This window comes from Polypterus senegalus, chromosome 4 (assembly GCF_016835505.1).
Source record: "Polypterus senegalus isolate Bchr_013 chromosome 4, ASM1683550v1, whole genome shotgun sequence".
In the NCBI taxonomy this organism is placed as follows: Eukaryota; Metazoa; Chordata; class Cladistia; order Polypteriformes; family Polypteridae; genus Polypterus; species Polypterus senegalus.
The window spans coordinates 46,767,457-46,783,772 of NC_053157.1; the positions used below are offsets into that span (position 1 = coordinate 46,767,457).

The 16,316-nt window shown below is 36.9% G+C and overlaps 1 protein-coding gene across 6 annotated transcripts in view; it reads right to left on the reverse strand.

The window, feature by feature from the left end:
- The window catches only part of LOC120527309 (transducin-like enhancer protein 1), a 116,628-nt gene that overhangs the window by 57,260 nt on the left and 43,052 nt on the right, over positions 1-16,316 (reverse strand). For 4 of the 6 annotated variants that reach the window (XM_039750575.1, XM_039750571.1, XM_039750570.1 and 1 more), the window contains 2 exons: positions 13,545-13,607; positions 12,817-12,921 (listed from right to left, as the gene is read on the reverse strand). In XM_039750575.1, the coding sequence (XP_039606509.1) occupies positions 12,817-12,921; positions 13,545-13,607 (168 nt within the window). The remainder of the gene's footprint in view (positions 1-12,816; positions 12,922-13,544; positions 13,608-16,316) is intronic. The other 2 variants (XM_039750573.1, XM_039750572.1) reach the window with 1 other exon arrangement.

The following is a 16,316-nucleotide window of genomic DNA, read 5'->3' on the forward strand; positions in this document are numbered from 1 at the left end:
CACCCCATAATGACAACGTGAAAAAAGTTTACTTGAGGTTTTTGCAAATTTATTAAAAATAAAAAAACTAAGAAATCACATGTACATACTGTAAGTATTCACAACCTTTGCTCAATACTTTGTTGATGCACCTTTGGCAGCAATTTCAGCCTCAAGTCTTTTTGAATACGATGCCACAAGCTTGGCACACCTATCCTTGGCCAGTTTCACCAATGCCTCTTTGCAGCACCTCTCAAGCTCCATCAGGTTGGATGAGAAGCGTCGGTGCACAGCTATTTTAAGATCTCTCCAGAGATGTTCAATCGGATTCAAGTCTGGGCTCTGGCTGGGCCACTCAAGGACATTCACAGATTTGTCCTGAAGCCACTTCTTTGATATCCTGGCTGTGTGCTTAGGGTCGTTGTCCTGCTGCAAGATGAACTGTCTCCCCAGTCTGAGGTCAAGAGCGCTCTGGAGCAGGTTTTCACCCAGGATGTCTCTGTACATTGCTGCAGTCATCTTTCTCTTTATCCTGACTAGTCTCCCAGTTCCTGCCACTGAAAAACATCCCCAGAGCACGATGCTGCCACCACCATGCTTCACTGTAGGGATGGTATTGGCCTGGTGATGAGCGGTGCCTGGTTTCCTCCAAACGTGACGCCTGGTAGTCACACCAAAGAGTTCAATCTTTGTCTCATCAGACCACAGAATTTTGTTTCTCATGGTCTGAGGGTCCTTCAGGTGCCTTTTGGCAAACTCTAGGTGGGCTGCCATGTGCCTTTTACCAAGGAGTGGCTTTCGTCTGGCCACTCTACCATACAGGCCTGATTGGTGGATTGCTGCAGAGATGGTTGTCCTTCTGGAAGGTTCTCCTCTTTCCACAGAGGACCTCTGGAGCTCTGACAGAGTGACCATCAGGTTCTTGATCACCTCCCTGATTAAGGCCCTTCTCCCCCGATCGCTCAGTTTAGATGGCCGGACAGCTCTAGGAAGAGTTCTGGTGGTTTCAAACTTCTTCCACTTACAGATGATGGAGGCCACTGTGCTCATTGGGACCTTCAAAGCAGCAGCCATTTTTCTGTAACCTTCCCCAGATTTGTGCCTCGAGACAATCCTGTCTCGGAGGTCTACAGACAATTCCTTTGACTTCATGCTTGGTTTGTGCTCGGACATGAACTGTCAACTGTGGGACCTTCTATAGACAGGTGTGTGCCTTTCCAAATCATGTCCAATCAACTAAATTGACCACAGGTGGACTCCAATGAAGCTGCAGAAATGTCTCAAGGATGATCGGGGGGAACAGGATGCACCTGAGCTCAATTTGGAGCTTCATGGCAAAGGCTGTGAATACTTGTGTGTACATGTGCTTTCTCAAGTTTTTTTTATTTTTAATAAATTTGCAAAAACCTCAAGTAAACTTTTCTCATGTTGTCATTATGGGGTATTGTATGTAGAATTCTGAGGAAAAAATTAATTGAATCCATTTTGGAATAAGGCTGTAACATAACAAAATGTGGAAAAAGTGATGCACTGTACATTCCTGCATTTCAAGCCTGCAACATATTCCAAAGAAAGTTGGGACTAGGACAAATTAACGGCAGTAATTAGGTAAAACAATTAAATAATGATGTGAATTCAAACAGGTTATATCAACAGGTGATGGTAATCATGATTTGGAACAAAAGCAGTATCTGTGAAAGGCTGAGTGTTTGAGGAGAAAAGAAGGGCAGAGGATCTCCAGTTTGTCAACAAACGTGAGAAAATTATTGAAATTTTAAAAAAGAATGTTCCTCAAAAGACAGATTGGAAAGGATTTGCATATTCTCTCTCTACAGTGCATACTGTAACATCATTAAACACTTCAAAGAATCTAGAGGAAAGGGCGCAAGCCTGAGCAGAACACCCATGAGCTCTGATCCCTCAGACAGCACTGCATCAAGAACTATCAGTCATCAATAGCTGATAAAACCACATGGGCAAGGGATTACTTTGGCAAACCTTTGTCAAGCACTACAATACAGTGCTACATACACAAATGCCACTTAAAACTTTACTGTGCAAAAAAGAAACCTTTTGTTAACCATGTCTATATGTAGCGTTGACTTTTCTGGTCTCCGAGGCATCTGGGATGGTCGATCACACAGTGGAAATATGTACTGTGGTCAGAAGAATCAGTATTCCTGATTTTTTTTGGTAGAAATGGACACCATGTTCTATGCCCAAAGATGAAAAGGACCATCCAGACTGTTATCAGCAACAACTCCAAAGACCAGGGTCTGTCATGGTATGGGATTATGTCAGTGCCCTTGGCATAGGTAATTTATACTTGCATATTATGCATTATACCATGCATTTTTCAACAAGACAATGCCAAGCCAAATTCTGCACACATTACAAAGGCATGGCTGCAGAAGAAGTGGGTATAGGTACTAAACTGGCCTGCCTGTAGTCCTGATCTGTCCCCAAAAGAGTACGTATGGAAAATTTTGAAACAAAAAATGTGACAACATCAACCCATACTGTTGGCACACCTTAAGATGTGTTTGAAGGAAGAATAGGACAAAATAACATCTGAAATGTTTTATAACTTGGCATCCTTGGTGCCAAAACATCTTATATGAGTTGTGAGAAAGAATGGTGACATTAAAGTAGCGAATGCTTTACCATACCAGCCTTTTTTTTAATGTGTTGCGGGCCTAAAATGCAGGGATGGATGTATATTAATAAATGAAATGAAGTTGACCAGAGAAAACATGAAATATCTTCATACTGTCTACAACGAAATGAAAGTCAAAATAAATTTAGGAATCGCTGCTTTTTTTTCTCAATTGTTTTTTCCATACTGTTCCAAATTTTTCTGATATGGGTTTCTATAAAATGTACATACTGTACGCACATGTAATTTTTGATTGATAGGTGCCCTTCTAGTGAGCACAATCACATATCAAACCCAAACCGGTTAATCAGTATGGATGGTAACTCAGCATTAACTTTGGCAATGTGAACCATTAATATTTACAAAGCATTCAGGGGTGCGGAAATCCAACGCCCAACTCGTCCGACACGGGTAAAATGACCGTCGGACAAGCGTGTTTTTCTGGTTTCAGTTGTCCACGGACAAGTGAAATTTTCTGGAGAAAAAAGAATTACTCTGTGCTGTGCAGGGCACATTTTTACCACTACTTTCAAATTTTAAACATTTGGGTACGTACTTAATGCGGAAATAATCTACTTAGGCATGTTCTTCATGTCTCAAATTGTTATTCAATATTGTTTACATAATGACGGCTGATTTTTCAAAGGGGAATCACTCTTGTGGTCTTACATAAGTATTTTACCTTACTATTTACATACTTGGAGATGCGGTCATTTTTTTCATGCCGACATTACGATGTCATTTGATGATTTTTCATTATAATCGATAACTTTTATATATCTATACTAATAAAAGGCAAAGCCCTCACTAACTGACTGACTGACTGACTCACTCACTCACTCATCACTAATTCTCCAACTTTCCATGTAGGTAGAAAGCTGTAATTTGGCAGGCTTATTCCTTACAGCTTACTTACAAAAGTTAAGCAGGTTTCATTTCGAAATTCTACTCGCAACGGTCGATAACGGTCGATAACGTCGGCCATGTTGAACTTTCTTATTTATGGCCCCACCTTCACGAAATTTGGTAAGCGGCTTCCCTGCGCTAACCGAAACCGATCTACTTACTTATTTTGATGGTATGACGCCACTGTCGGCCGCCATATTGAACTTTCCAACGTCACCAATTTTCAGACTTCCCGTGCAGGTAGAAGGCTGACCCCATCATCTTCACGTAATTTGGTACGTGGCTTCCCTGTGCTAACCAAAACCGATGTACGTACTTATTTCGGTGGTATGACGCCACTGTCGGCCGCCATATTGAATTTTCAAAACGTCACTAATTCTCCAAATTCCCGTGTAGGTAGAAGGCTGAAATTTGGGAGGCCCATTCCTTACAGCTTACTTACAAAAGTTAAGCAGGTTTCATTTCGTAATTCTACGCGTAACGGTCAAAAACGTCCGCCATATTGAACTTTCTTATTTACGGCCCCATCTTCACGAAATTTGGTAGGTGGCTTCCCTGAGCTAACCGAAACCAAATGTACGTACTTATTTCGGTGGTATGACGCCACTGTCAACCGCCATATTGAACTTACCAACTTCACTAATTCTCCAACTTCCCGTGTAGGTAGAAGGCTGAAATTTGGTAGGCTCATTCCTTACAGCTTACTTACAAAAGTTAAGCAGGTTTCATTTCGAAATTCTACGCATAATGGACTTAACGGTCAACAACGTCCGCCATGTTGAACTTTCTTATTGATGGCCCCATCTTCTCAAAATTTGGTTTTGAATTTTGAAACCAATGTACGTACTTATTTCAGTGGTATGATGCCACTGTCGGCCGCCATATTGAACTTTTCAACAGTCTTTGTTACTTATGGGCACATCTTCAAGAAATTTGGTACACGGGTTCCCAATGCTAACTGAATCCTACTTACGTACATAAATACGTCCATAGCCTGCAGCTCGGTCACCGTGTGATGTGGCGTTGGGTCCCCCATCAAAATAATGCATCACCATGTTTTTAATATAGTATGCATATAATATATTCTAAAGCCTGCAATGTGTTTATTGGCAGGTTTAGTGGTATCTAAGCGAGAGGTCTACTCTGTGGATGTGAGCTTGTTTGGTGCTCAAAGTGCCACAGATATCTCATTACAAATCATTTCTTTAAACTAGTGCTTGATTGATTGGTATTCATTTACTTTGACCTCAGTGCTTTGTTAAAAAAAGTGCAATAGGATTCACTTTAATTAAAGTTAGAAATTCATATTGACTACTGTTCGCACACAGAAATGGAAAGGCCTGCCTAGTCTGAGCAATGGCTCTGCCACAAGTGTACAAGTGCCACAAGTTTTTTCTAAACATTTTTCCATTTATGCAAAAGTATCATTTTGCATCTGATTCTGTTGCATCTACTCTTAAACCAAAGGCCTCTAACTGATGTTTAATGCTATAACCTTCTAATTACAGTAAATGGAAAAATTTTGCTGACCCTTATGTTTACATAACAGTTGTCAGAGTACTGCTAGGACTTGTATTTTTGTTGGTGTTTGTTTTTGCTCTAACCAAGGCTGTGGCCATTACCATAATAGTAAAGTATAAAAAAAAAACCAAGTACAAGCATATGTGTAATAACACCTAGCATTGTTAAGTTTGAATATATTAGAATATTTACTTATTTTACTGTAGTACTAGGGTGTTGTACTGTGTTAGCCATTATGAATGTAGAGAAAAGATGTAATACCTGAAGGGGCCTGAATTGCCTCAAAAGCTTGCATATTGTAATCTTTTAGTTAGCCAATAAAAGGTGTCATTTTGCTCAACTTTTCTCTACTTATTTTACTTGAATATTCAAACCTTATTTTTTGGCTAATTTGACAAGCCTAGTGCACAATGCTAACTTTTCAATGCTAAGCAAACTAGCTCACAAATTCCTGTGCATACAAGCCACGGATTCACAGTCCGAGAGACATTTTAGTATCAGGGGCACTATGGTCATGTTTAAGCATTCATGTCTGAAATGAGCAAAGGCTGACATGCTGGTATTCTTGACAAAAATCTGTAAAGATCCGCAATGAGAGTTGAGAAGAAGCTGAAATGTTAGGGAAGAAAGATTATGTAAGGCTTCTGTTTGGAGTAATTTTAAAATTTTAGCTGTTATGCCCTATATCCTATAGTGGCAGCCTTTGTGAAAAAAATGTTCAAAAGATAAATGATGGTTATCTGCAAATAAACATTTTATTTGAAGGTAGAATATTTAGATATTTTGTGTAAAATATATATACTATTTCTATTTTATTTAATGATCACTTTTTGTATGTTTCTGTGGTTTGTCAATTTAGAAGCTAAATGCTGGATATCAGTAAATTCTTCGATTGATCACATATTGTGAAATATTTAGATGCTACTCCTGAGCCACAAGTTACAGATTTTATGATAGTGACTCCGTTTGATTATTCTATGTTCTATACCAATTAAAAATGTAATAAAAATGTCATGTTTGCATTAGAATATACAGGGTGGTCCAGATATAATTATACAGATGCAGATCGTCTGGATGGCTGATTTCTGCAGAGCCGATTCTTTATGTCGTCAGTTCGCACACTTCTCGATGGTGCAGGATTTTTAGGGTGATTTTTCTATGTAATAAACTTAAGTTACAGCGTAATGAAAATTGCATAATTAGATCTGGACCACCCTATACAGCGGCTAATAGTTTGATGGTATCTCATGTGGTAACACTCCATCATGTTTGAACTCGGTTACATAGTGAATATTGAACTGAAGCTTGACTTTAAAAAAAACTATATTGCAAATCAAATGGCAATTACAATATCCGTCAGAAAAAGAAAAAAAACGCAATTAGATATTTTCCCTAAATCATTTAACCCTAATGGTTTATGAAAAACCTGGAAACAAACACTAGAGCAGCAACGGAATCAAATAAGGAGAAAAGAAAAACAACACTATGGGATTCAGTATCTCTCATACCCATACACACAAGCCTTGCTTTAATTTGCAAATATGGTACAAACACACAAAAAAATAAACATGGAAATTATACAAATTAATATGATTAATTAATATGAACCATCTGAAGGAATATACAATTAATTTAGCTTTTTAAGCATACAGTAGCAACATTTATTCCAAATGACTGCATATCATATACTAAATGTTTTATTTATGGGTGTACTGGCAGTACCAGTTTTGCTAGTGGGGCTGTATACTGTATAATACTGTTGCAGTTTTGCTTTTTAATTTAAATATATGGCTTAAATGCATTTTTGTTCAAAACAAGTGTGATTTTTTATTTAAACAAACAGTGTAAAGTTTACACAGGGCTATAGTCAATCACTAGAGTACTCACATATACACACCCACACTCACTACCATAGGAACCAACTTAAAATTTTGAATACATCTCATCTCATAGGGCTTTGAGAATGTGACAGGAAACCTAAAGTACCTAGAGAATAATCCACACAAACAGAAGGCAAATGTGCAAACTCCACACAGATTAAGACCAGGTGGTAGACTTGAACCCAGGAAGATTGGTAACTCCAGAATTGCTCTAGATAAGTGAATGTGTGTGAGTGTAAATGTATGTTAGTGTCAACTGACACGGACTGAATCCAAATAAGTGGGTTTAAATAATCAACTGGCAAATCATTTAATATATGTCATCATTAACATAATACTGAAAACTGCAGAAAATCTGATTTTTAAAAATAACGTGATATTACAAAAAGTGTTCATTTTTACTTGGGTGCAAAGAATAATACAGACCATCATTTGTGACAGTTTTCAATCTCATTTCAACTGATGTCTTCTAATCCTAAAGTATTTAAATATTACCAGTTATGGTAAACAGAAACAAAATAGCTGTACATTATGTAGCAGAGCTAATAAAGGTACAGCTGAAAATAATGGTGCTAATTACAAAAGACAAAAAAAGGAAAAAAGTTCAAGCATGAAATTGCTGAAATGATATAAGCATGCAACCTACAGGCATGCAACATCTACAGGTATTCTCTAGGTAATTTATCCATTTCCTTAAAGTCCACTATTTACCTTTTTCACTATTGAGAATAAAAATGAAAATGACTGCTGAGGTTACTGCTGGCGGATTCTTTCATAAGGAAACCTTTTGCCATCACTTGAACCTTACATTTACTCTAGAAATTCAATAAAACAACTGAGCGGCAATACAAATCTGACAGACAAGGGGAACAAAAAGAAACACACTATGAAAAGTGGGTGCACAAAAGAGATTGTATGTTTATATAAGGCTAAGCTGTCAAGTAGTATAAAGTGGTGTGAATAAAATTTAAGCAGAAAATCCACTGAAGCTTACGAGTTCAGGGAGAAAGCGCTATTAAAAGGAAATGAGGGTCACCCTTCTAGTTTATTTCACTTAATTGACGACCAACAGCTTACTACAGGCAAATTGACCGTAGAGCTGCAACTGGGAATCTGATGAAAGAAAAGTTTTCAATCCAGGGCCATTTCTTTTTTTCAGGACTAATCCTCAACTCTTATTTCAGTCTTCCAATCCCCTCTAACCCCTACACCCCTTCCCCCATAAATAAATAAATAAATAAAAACCATCTCCAGTAGGGATGTAATTTTAAGCACAGATGGATTAACTGGTCCCATTGTCTATGTACGTCACTAGTCTATGCCATCTTTAATCCTTACAGCAGCATGTCTAATTATCATTACAAAGTGTCTGAGAAAACTATAAAGACCAGCAGGGCATCTTCTCACAAGCAATTACCATAAATTGATAAATGAGTAATTTGAATCTACTCAAGCTGCTAATGCAGGAATGAAAGCAAAAAAAGCCACCATTTATTACAGGCCATCTAATTCCCACCTTATTTTTTATATATGTTTTTTTTCACGCAATGATATATGAATAGTTACATATACACACATATTATATATACATATACTGTATATCATTTTGTGTGCACCTGTGTTTATGCATAAATAAATAAATACATGTCTTCTGATCCAGTACAACAAATGGATAATATTGTACATGAACAATTCGAAAATTAGAAATTAACAATTTATCTAAAAAATGCCAAGAAATTATGAAAACTTCACATGTGGAAATGGCAGAAATCTAAATGCCTAAAGGCATTTTCAGACACAGAGCCATCCCTTGGTATAGTAAGAACTTAATTTATTCAGCTTTCTAATATCCTGAATGAATGAGACTATAAAAATAAAATTCAACTTCATATTCACATAGTAAAAACAATAAATGCATATGAAAAAAAAAATGGAAAAATGGTATATTACTTGCTACTAACTTTAGAACTTCTTTGTAGCATAATAAAAAATGTTATGATTGCATAGTTGTCTCATGGCATAGCAATGATTGATTATTTAATCTAAAACTGTACATGAACAGCACAAAATGTATATATGACATATGAAAAAAAAAGTCTTCACCAGGCACATCTCACTGAATAATTCAGTGAGTTTCCTAATCGAAGTTTCAATAATGATTTTAATAACACTGATAAGTTCTTTTATTAAGACTTTAAAAATCCTGTTTGATGTATTCAAAATTATACACACAGTATTATTTAATTTCTCAGAGTAAAGTAAGAAGTCCCCAGCTGTCATATAAGTCTACACAGTTTATTTTCAATTTACATTCTGCCCAAAACATTTCTTGCATTGGTTGTTATCTATCTTGCTGATGATTTCAACTAGCAGATAAATTATATCTAATGGACAAAAGGTCAAAAATATCAAACTCCAGCACATATGCTGTAGAATTTCATATTACTTTAGCATTCTGGACAATAGCCTATCCGAGACTCTGCAAAACAAGTTTTCCAACATTTTCTGTGAATACAATTAATGTAAAGAAAAAACTTCTTTTACACTGTAACAAACACAACGACCAGTAAATCACAAAATTGTCAATAGCACCTATCATGCGTGCCCAAAAGCATAAAAAGTTAATTGTCTGAATATGTGGTGCTGAGGTGTCACCCATTGCATGGTTGTACTTGGGTCCTAATCTGGAATCCTGAGGTGTTTTGTCATGTGGTGGGAGCGGCATTGCACTGTATTAGCGAATGCCCCATGTCGTCTTCTCCTCCTCCTCTTGTCTGAATATCTCTTTCAAAAGTATTAAACTGCAGATTTAAATTTCTCATTTATATGGAGTAGTTCTATAACTCTGAAGGGCCAAAATTAAGGTAAACAAACTGACAAGCCTTCATCCAGAAAGGGCCATTAAAAATGCAAATGTTCCCCTAAAATGATTAATTTATAAGAAGGTTTGTTTCATGGGTTTCTTTCTTTTGCTTTAACAGAATTTTACTAAAGGTGACTATCACTGCAGGCCCTTTGCATCTTCTGACTTCACAATAATGGGTAAAATGCACATAGGTATCTTACCAAAGTATTGGGAACTTCAAAATAAAAACTAAAACAGAAGTTTTCTTTCCTATACTTTTTGCCAATTTTTAAACTGTAAAGCTAACCTCTTCTGTTGTTTAAAGCAATATAAAAACATCCTATAAAATGTTCTAAGAGCACAGGACGATAAATGATGCTTTTTCCTTTCTTTAAGCATGAACTCAGCGAATGTCCAAGTGATACATCATTTAACCATTCAATAATCAATTAAGTATTAAATATTGTAAGTATTAAAACCTAAAATGACTGCGTAGTGACCACACCTGTCCTGTTCCCAGTTTTGCCTATTCTTCTGTGTTGAAAACCTACTTCTTGTTCTGTAATGGGTGTTTACTAGGTATTTTTCATATTATTAGTACTCTTTAATGCAAGCTAAACATACAAAGCAAATTTAGTATGTTTATTATACCAAAAAAATTCTACACAACTGATGGCCGATTTCCACTGTATATTATTTGATTAACCATAAACACTACTATGCTGTGTTCATGTGCTTCCTGCTTCAGTATATTCACATGAATTTCTGGTTGAACTATTCGAAGAAACAAAAGGTTGCCAATGATTTATCACTTGGTCTGAAAAAAGCATTTAAAGATAAACTGTGTATTTTTGTGAAAATAAAGAGTAAACAAAATGTATTAAATGTGTATGACTTCATCTTTGCAAAACAGTTTGTCCACAGAAATAATATTTTTGGCTGACCAACTTACATTTTTTAATTTGTACAATTAAAATTAAATGTCAGTGTTACAGTCCATCTGGAAAGTATTCACAGCGCATCACTTTTCCCACATTTTGTTATGTTACAGCCTTATTCCAAAATGGATTAAATTCATTTTTTTCCTCAGAATTCTACACACAACACCCATAATGACAATGTGAAAAAACTTTACTCGAGATTTTTGCTAATTTATTAAAAATAAAAAAAACTGAGAAATCACATGTACATAAGTATTCCCAGCCTCTGCTCAATACTTTGTTGATGCACCTTTGGCAGCAATTTCAGCCTCAAGTCTTTTTGAATATGATGCCACAAGCTTGGCAAACCTATCCTTGGCCAGTTTCGCCCATTCCTCTTTGCAGCACCTCTCAAGCTCCATCAGGTTTGGGAAGCGTCGGTGCACAGCCATTTTAAGATCTCTATCGCTCTGGCTGGGCCACTTAAGGACATTCACAGAGTTGTCCTGAAGCCACTCCTTTGATATTGTGGCTGTGTGCTTAGGGTCGTTGTCCTGCTGCAAGATGAACCGTCGCCCCAGTCTGAGGTCAAGGGAGCTCTGGAGCAGGTTTTCATCCAGGATGTCTCTGTACATTGCTGCAGTCATCGTTCCCTTTATCCTGACTAGTCTCCCAGTTCCTACCCCTGAAAAACATCCCCACAGCATGGTGCTGCCACCACCATGCTTCACTGTAGGGATGGTATTGGTCTGGTGATGAGCGGTGCCTGGTTTCCTCCAAACATGACACCTGGCATTCACACCAAAGAGTTAAATCTTTGTCTCATCAGACCAGAGAATTTTGTTTTGCCTTTTGGCAAACTCCAGGCGGGCTGCCATGTGCCTTTTACTAAGGAGTGGCTTCCGTCTGGCCACTCTACCATACAAGCCTAATTGGTGGATTGCTGCAGAGATGGTCGTCCTTCTGGAAGGTTCTCCTCTCTCCACAGAGGACCTCTGGAGCTCTGACAGAGTGACCATCGGGTTCTTGGTTACCTCCCTGATTAAGGCCCTTCTCCCCCGATAGCTCAGTTTAGATGACCGGCCAGCTCTAGGAGGAGTCCTGGTGGTTTCAAACTTCTTCCACTTACAGATGATGGAGGCCACTGTGCTCATTGGGACCTTCAAAGCAGCAGCCATTTTTCTGTAACCTTCCCCAGATTTGTGCCTCAAGACAATCCTGTCTCGAAGGTCTACAGACAATTCCTTTGACTTCTTGCTTGGTTTGTGCTCGGACATGAACTGTCAACTGTGGGACCTTCTATAGACAGGTGTGTGCCTTTCCAAATCTTGTCCAATCAACTGAATTGACCACAGGTGGACTCCAATGAAGCTGCAGAAACATCTCAAGGATGATCAGGGGAAACAGGATGCACCCGAGCTCAATTTTGAGCTTAATAGCAAAGGCTGTAAATACTTATGTACATGTGCTTTCTCAATTTTTTATTTTAAATAAATTTGCAAAAATCTCAAGTAAAGTTTTTTCGCGTTATCATTATGGGGTGTTGTGTGTAGAATTCTGAGGAAAAAAATGAATTTAACCCTTTTTAAAATAAGGCTGTAACATAACAAAATGTGGAAAAAGTGACGCGCTGTGAAAACTTTCCGGATGCACTGTACATTACAACTCAGAGAAATCAGGTAGCTTTATTTTATCTGACTTATAACTCAGAGTTTGCAGGGTATTCATTGGAATTTCTGACTCATAATCTCATATTTTACGTTTGTCCAATAGCACGTGAACATGACATTATAATCTAATCACCTGACTGTCAACAGCAAGACTTGGCACCAGATTACAACATACTGATTTCATTTTAAACAATGGGAACAGGGCCAGAAAGTGAAAACAAATCTACAGTTTACCATAGATAAGCACCGTGAATATAATGTCTGACTGTTTTCAGGTGCTTCTATATTGGAATTCAAGTTGGTTCTTTTGTTTTTGATCATTGTTTATGATTAAATCACATTCAGGCATTGTAATAATTTTATTTAAACACACACAAAAGTGTCTTTTTGAATTCTTACCCACAACCCCCAGCAATAGGTAACAGAAATTTATACACACTGTAGGAGGTAGACCCGGAAGGCCACGTACCCCGATGATGGCGTTAAGTTCTGCCATAGTCACTTGTTTTGCTCTTTCTACTGCCTGTGCAACTTGCTGTTGATGCTGTAAAGAAAATGCATCACATAAGTATATCTTAAAAATTACTGACAAGTACTCACATAATCATTCTACATAAAATTCGAAAGGTGGGGAACTCAGAGATGTATGCCACCTGACTTCTTGCTTATAATTTTTTTTTTTTTTTTTTCCGGAAATTTCTTAAAGCAGTGATTTAAATTTAAATAATCACCTGCTTTTTAATCACCAGGTATAAATAAAACAAAAAATCCAACTCAAAACCAAGCAGATGCAAAGCTGTATTACTTTCTGAGAAACTGTTTAAACTTGTCTCAGAACACATCACATGCTCCAGTGATATTTATTAAATGTGTCAATGTATGAAATTGAAATTACCTTGAATTATGAAATTACCTTAATTCAGTACAAAGTTGAAAAACATTACAATCAAAAATAAAAATACCATAAATTGTTCATAATATAAAGTTAGGTGAGTAGGATGGGCTGAATGGCCTTTTCTCATGAATGCTACGCTTTTCAGCAGAAAGCCCACATACTAGAACAGTAACAGATGTCCTCTTGGCTTGGTCATTGTAATATATTTAAAAAGTTAATTTGAAAACAGGTAAGTTATAATTGCATGTTAACAGATAAGCAAGTAGTCTTACTTCCTGAGACAGAAATGGGATCACTTGGGCACAGATTGTATTCAGCCTCTTTGCAATTTCTGTCTGTTTAAAAATAAAACAGAAAAAAGGAAATGCATGTAAGTACACAGTATTTATGAAATCTTGAGATAACAAAAAACAAAAAAACAGTATTAGAACAAACTGTATATAATATAGGTTTAGGATAAATAAATATACATATATATTATTGATTACTCACATAATTGCTGAAAACATGAAAGTATACAACATTACTGTTTACTTCTGCACGTATATACTTATATAGCACTTTACTCTAAAGTATGTATTCCAGGAAAAGTTATTTGAACTTCCTATCGAATGACAATCAAGCAAAACAAAAAAGGCAAAAGAAACAGTAAGAAAAGTAAGAAAAGCCCCAAAACTAAAAAGCCCTAAAACATTACTTTTGGACCTGCTGTATTCAAATGTTAATCTCTGGTATAATTGAACATGTTCGACAACATTTTACACCACCTACAAGCCTGTCAAAGACAGCAGCATCTCTCTTATTACACAAGTCAGAAGTTTTTGTATTGTTTATGATATTTGTATTTCTTCAGTGACTGTAAAGTTTTAATTCCTCCTTGGAGATAAACTCTGTATCTAATGAGTAATACTGCTGGCTTTTGCATATGATTATGGCTATGAAAAATTACTTGCCGGGATTCCCACAAAAATTGGGGTTATAGCTTTGCTTGTACTGCAGAATGGCTTCTTTAATCTAACAGTTCAATAATCCTATAAAATTGAAAGCAACAAATTAATATGTGAGGCAGGGCGGCATATTGGTTAAGGTTTTGAACTTGGGTGATGGACTCAACTGCGGTGGGCTGGCACCCTGCCTGGGGTTTGTTTCCTGCCTTGCACCCTGTGTTGGCTGGGATTGGCTCCAGCAGACCCCCATGACCCTGTAATTAGGATATAGCGGGTTGGGTAATGGATGGATGGATGATGGACTCAAATCCAATTTGGGGAAAAGAAATTTATATATAAAATATAAATACATATAAGCAACAACTACATTGTGTGTACAGTCACGTTGTCATGGTGCAAAATACAAATGTTGCCTGCGTCATTACTCCAGATGTCTTCTTCCTAATGCCTTCCCCCATACGGCAATTAAGTTCAGCGTAATGTTGCTGATTAACAGTCTGCTCACTAGGAACAAACACTTTATTAACAAGTCTGGTAATTTGAAAAACAATCATCGTTGTGTTGATGTTAAAATATGACCCAACATGCATTTTTCGACGTACAAAAAAAAATTTAAAAAATACCCAAGTCACGTACACAATTGTAGAATAAATGTACGTATCTCAATCAGCTCAGCAGATGGATTAACAAGACTGGAGACATGCGACAACAAGCGGCATAGTAGATAACTTCATCCTACTCTCATGCTATTGGCATAGTAAATAACTACATCCTACTCCCATGCTATTGGCCAATACCAGGAATTTTTGGGTCGGCCCTATGAATTGTTTATTATTTACACATTCACTCACTAGGCAATTTATTAGGAACACTGCTACACCTGCTTATCCGTGCAATTATGTAATTTGCCAATCATATGGTAGCAGCACAACGCATAAAATCATGCAGGTACAGATTGTTTTATTTAAGGTCCATATAAAACAAAAGAATGAGGGGGGAGAAAAAAAAAAAAAAGACTCATCTCAGGGATTTCGACTGCAGCATGATTGTTGGGGCTAGGTGGTCTGGCTCATTATTTCTATAATTGCCAATTTCCTGTCCAGATTTCCTAGGCATATAAATACCAAGCAAACATTGCTTGAATGTCACAGCCAATAGGAGTATTGTGGCTGACTATGTTCATCCCTTCACTGCCCATCTTCTAATGGCTTACATCATGATAATAAACCATATGTTATAAATCAAAAGTAGTTTCAAACTGGTTTCCTGAACATGAAAATAAAGTTGTGCACCAGGTCTGAATCCAACACGTCTGAGTTGTACTTGAAAGGCAGGCAATTCACAGCATACTTGTGCTTCGGACAAATCTGTATAATGATATCAGAATCATAAAGAACTGAGGCAGTTTTGAGAGCAAAAGGAGGCACTACCCAGTATTAGCCTAGTGTTCCTAATATTTTGCTTAGTCAATGTATATTCATACATACAGAACAACACATGCATATGTATATAAATAACTAAACTAAATCACTTTGTTTATATAATCATTTTTCTTTCAGTTTTAAAAGTATTGCTATAACCATTAATTTGTTGCTGTATGGCCTAAACAGATGTTTCACAATTGACTGTTATGTATTGTCGACTCCAAGGACAATCCGATAGTTTAAGGTGATTCTCTACATAACTCATTTCACGTGGAAAAATATTACCGTAACTTTTGCATTTTTACTGTCCGTTTTAAAAAACTGGTACTAACATTTCATCTCATACGATTTAACTCACAGCTTTTCAAAAAACAAATCCTTTGTCTAATGTCATGCATGTGGGCAACATTAGAAGTATTGGCCAACTTACTTTCATTATAAACATAATTATATATATTTTTATATTAAACTAGCAGGAGTACCCGGCGTTGCCCGGCTATAACCGGTGAATTTCCCAAATGAAAGAAACAGAACATAGAAATAGAACAAACAGCTTTCTGATTCACATTTTATTGTAAGTTCCTCTACTTTGGATTGTGTCTGCTGTGGCGTTTGAGACGCCCTTGAAATAAACTTTTCTCTGGCATCTGAGGTGGACATTGGAATTGTACAT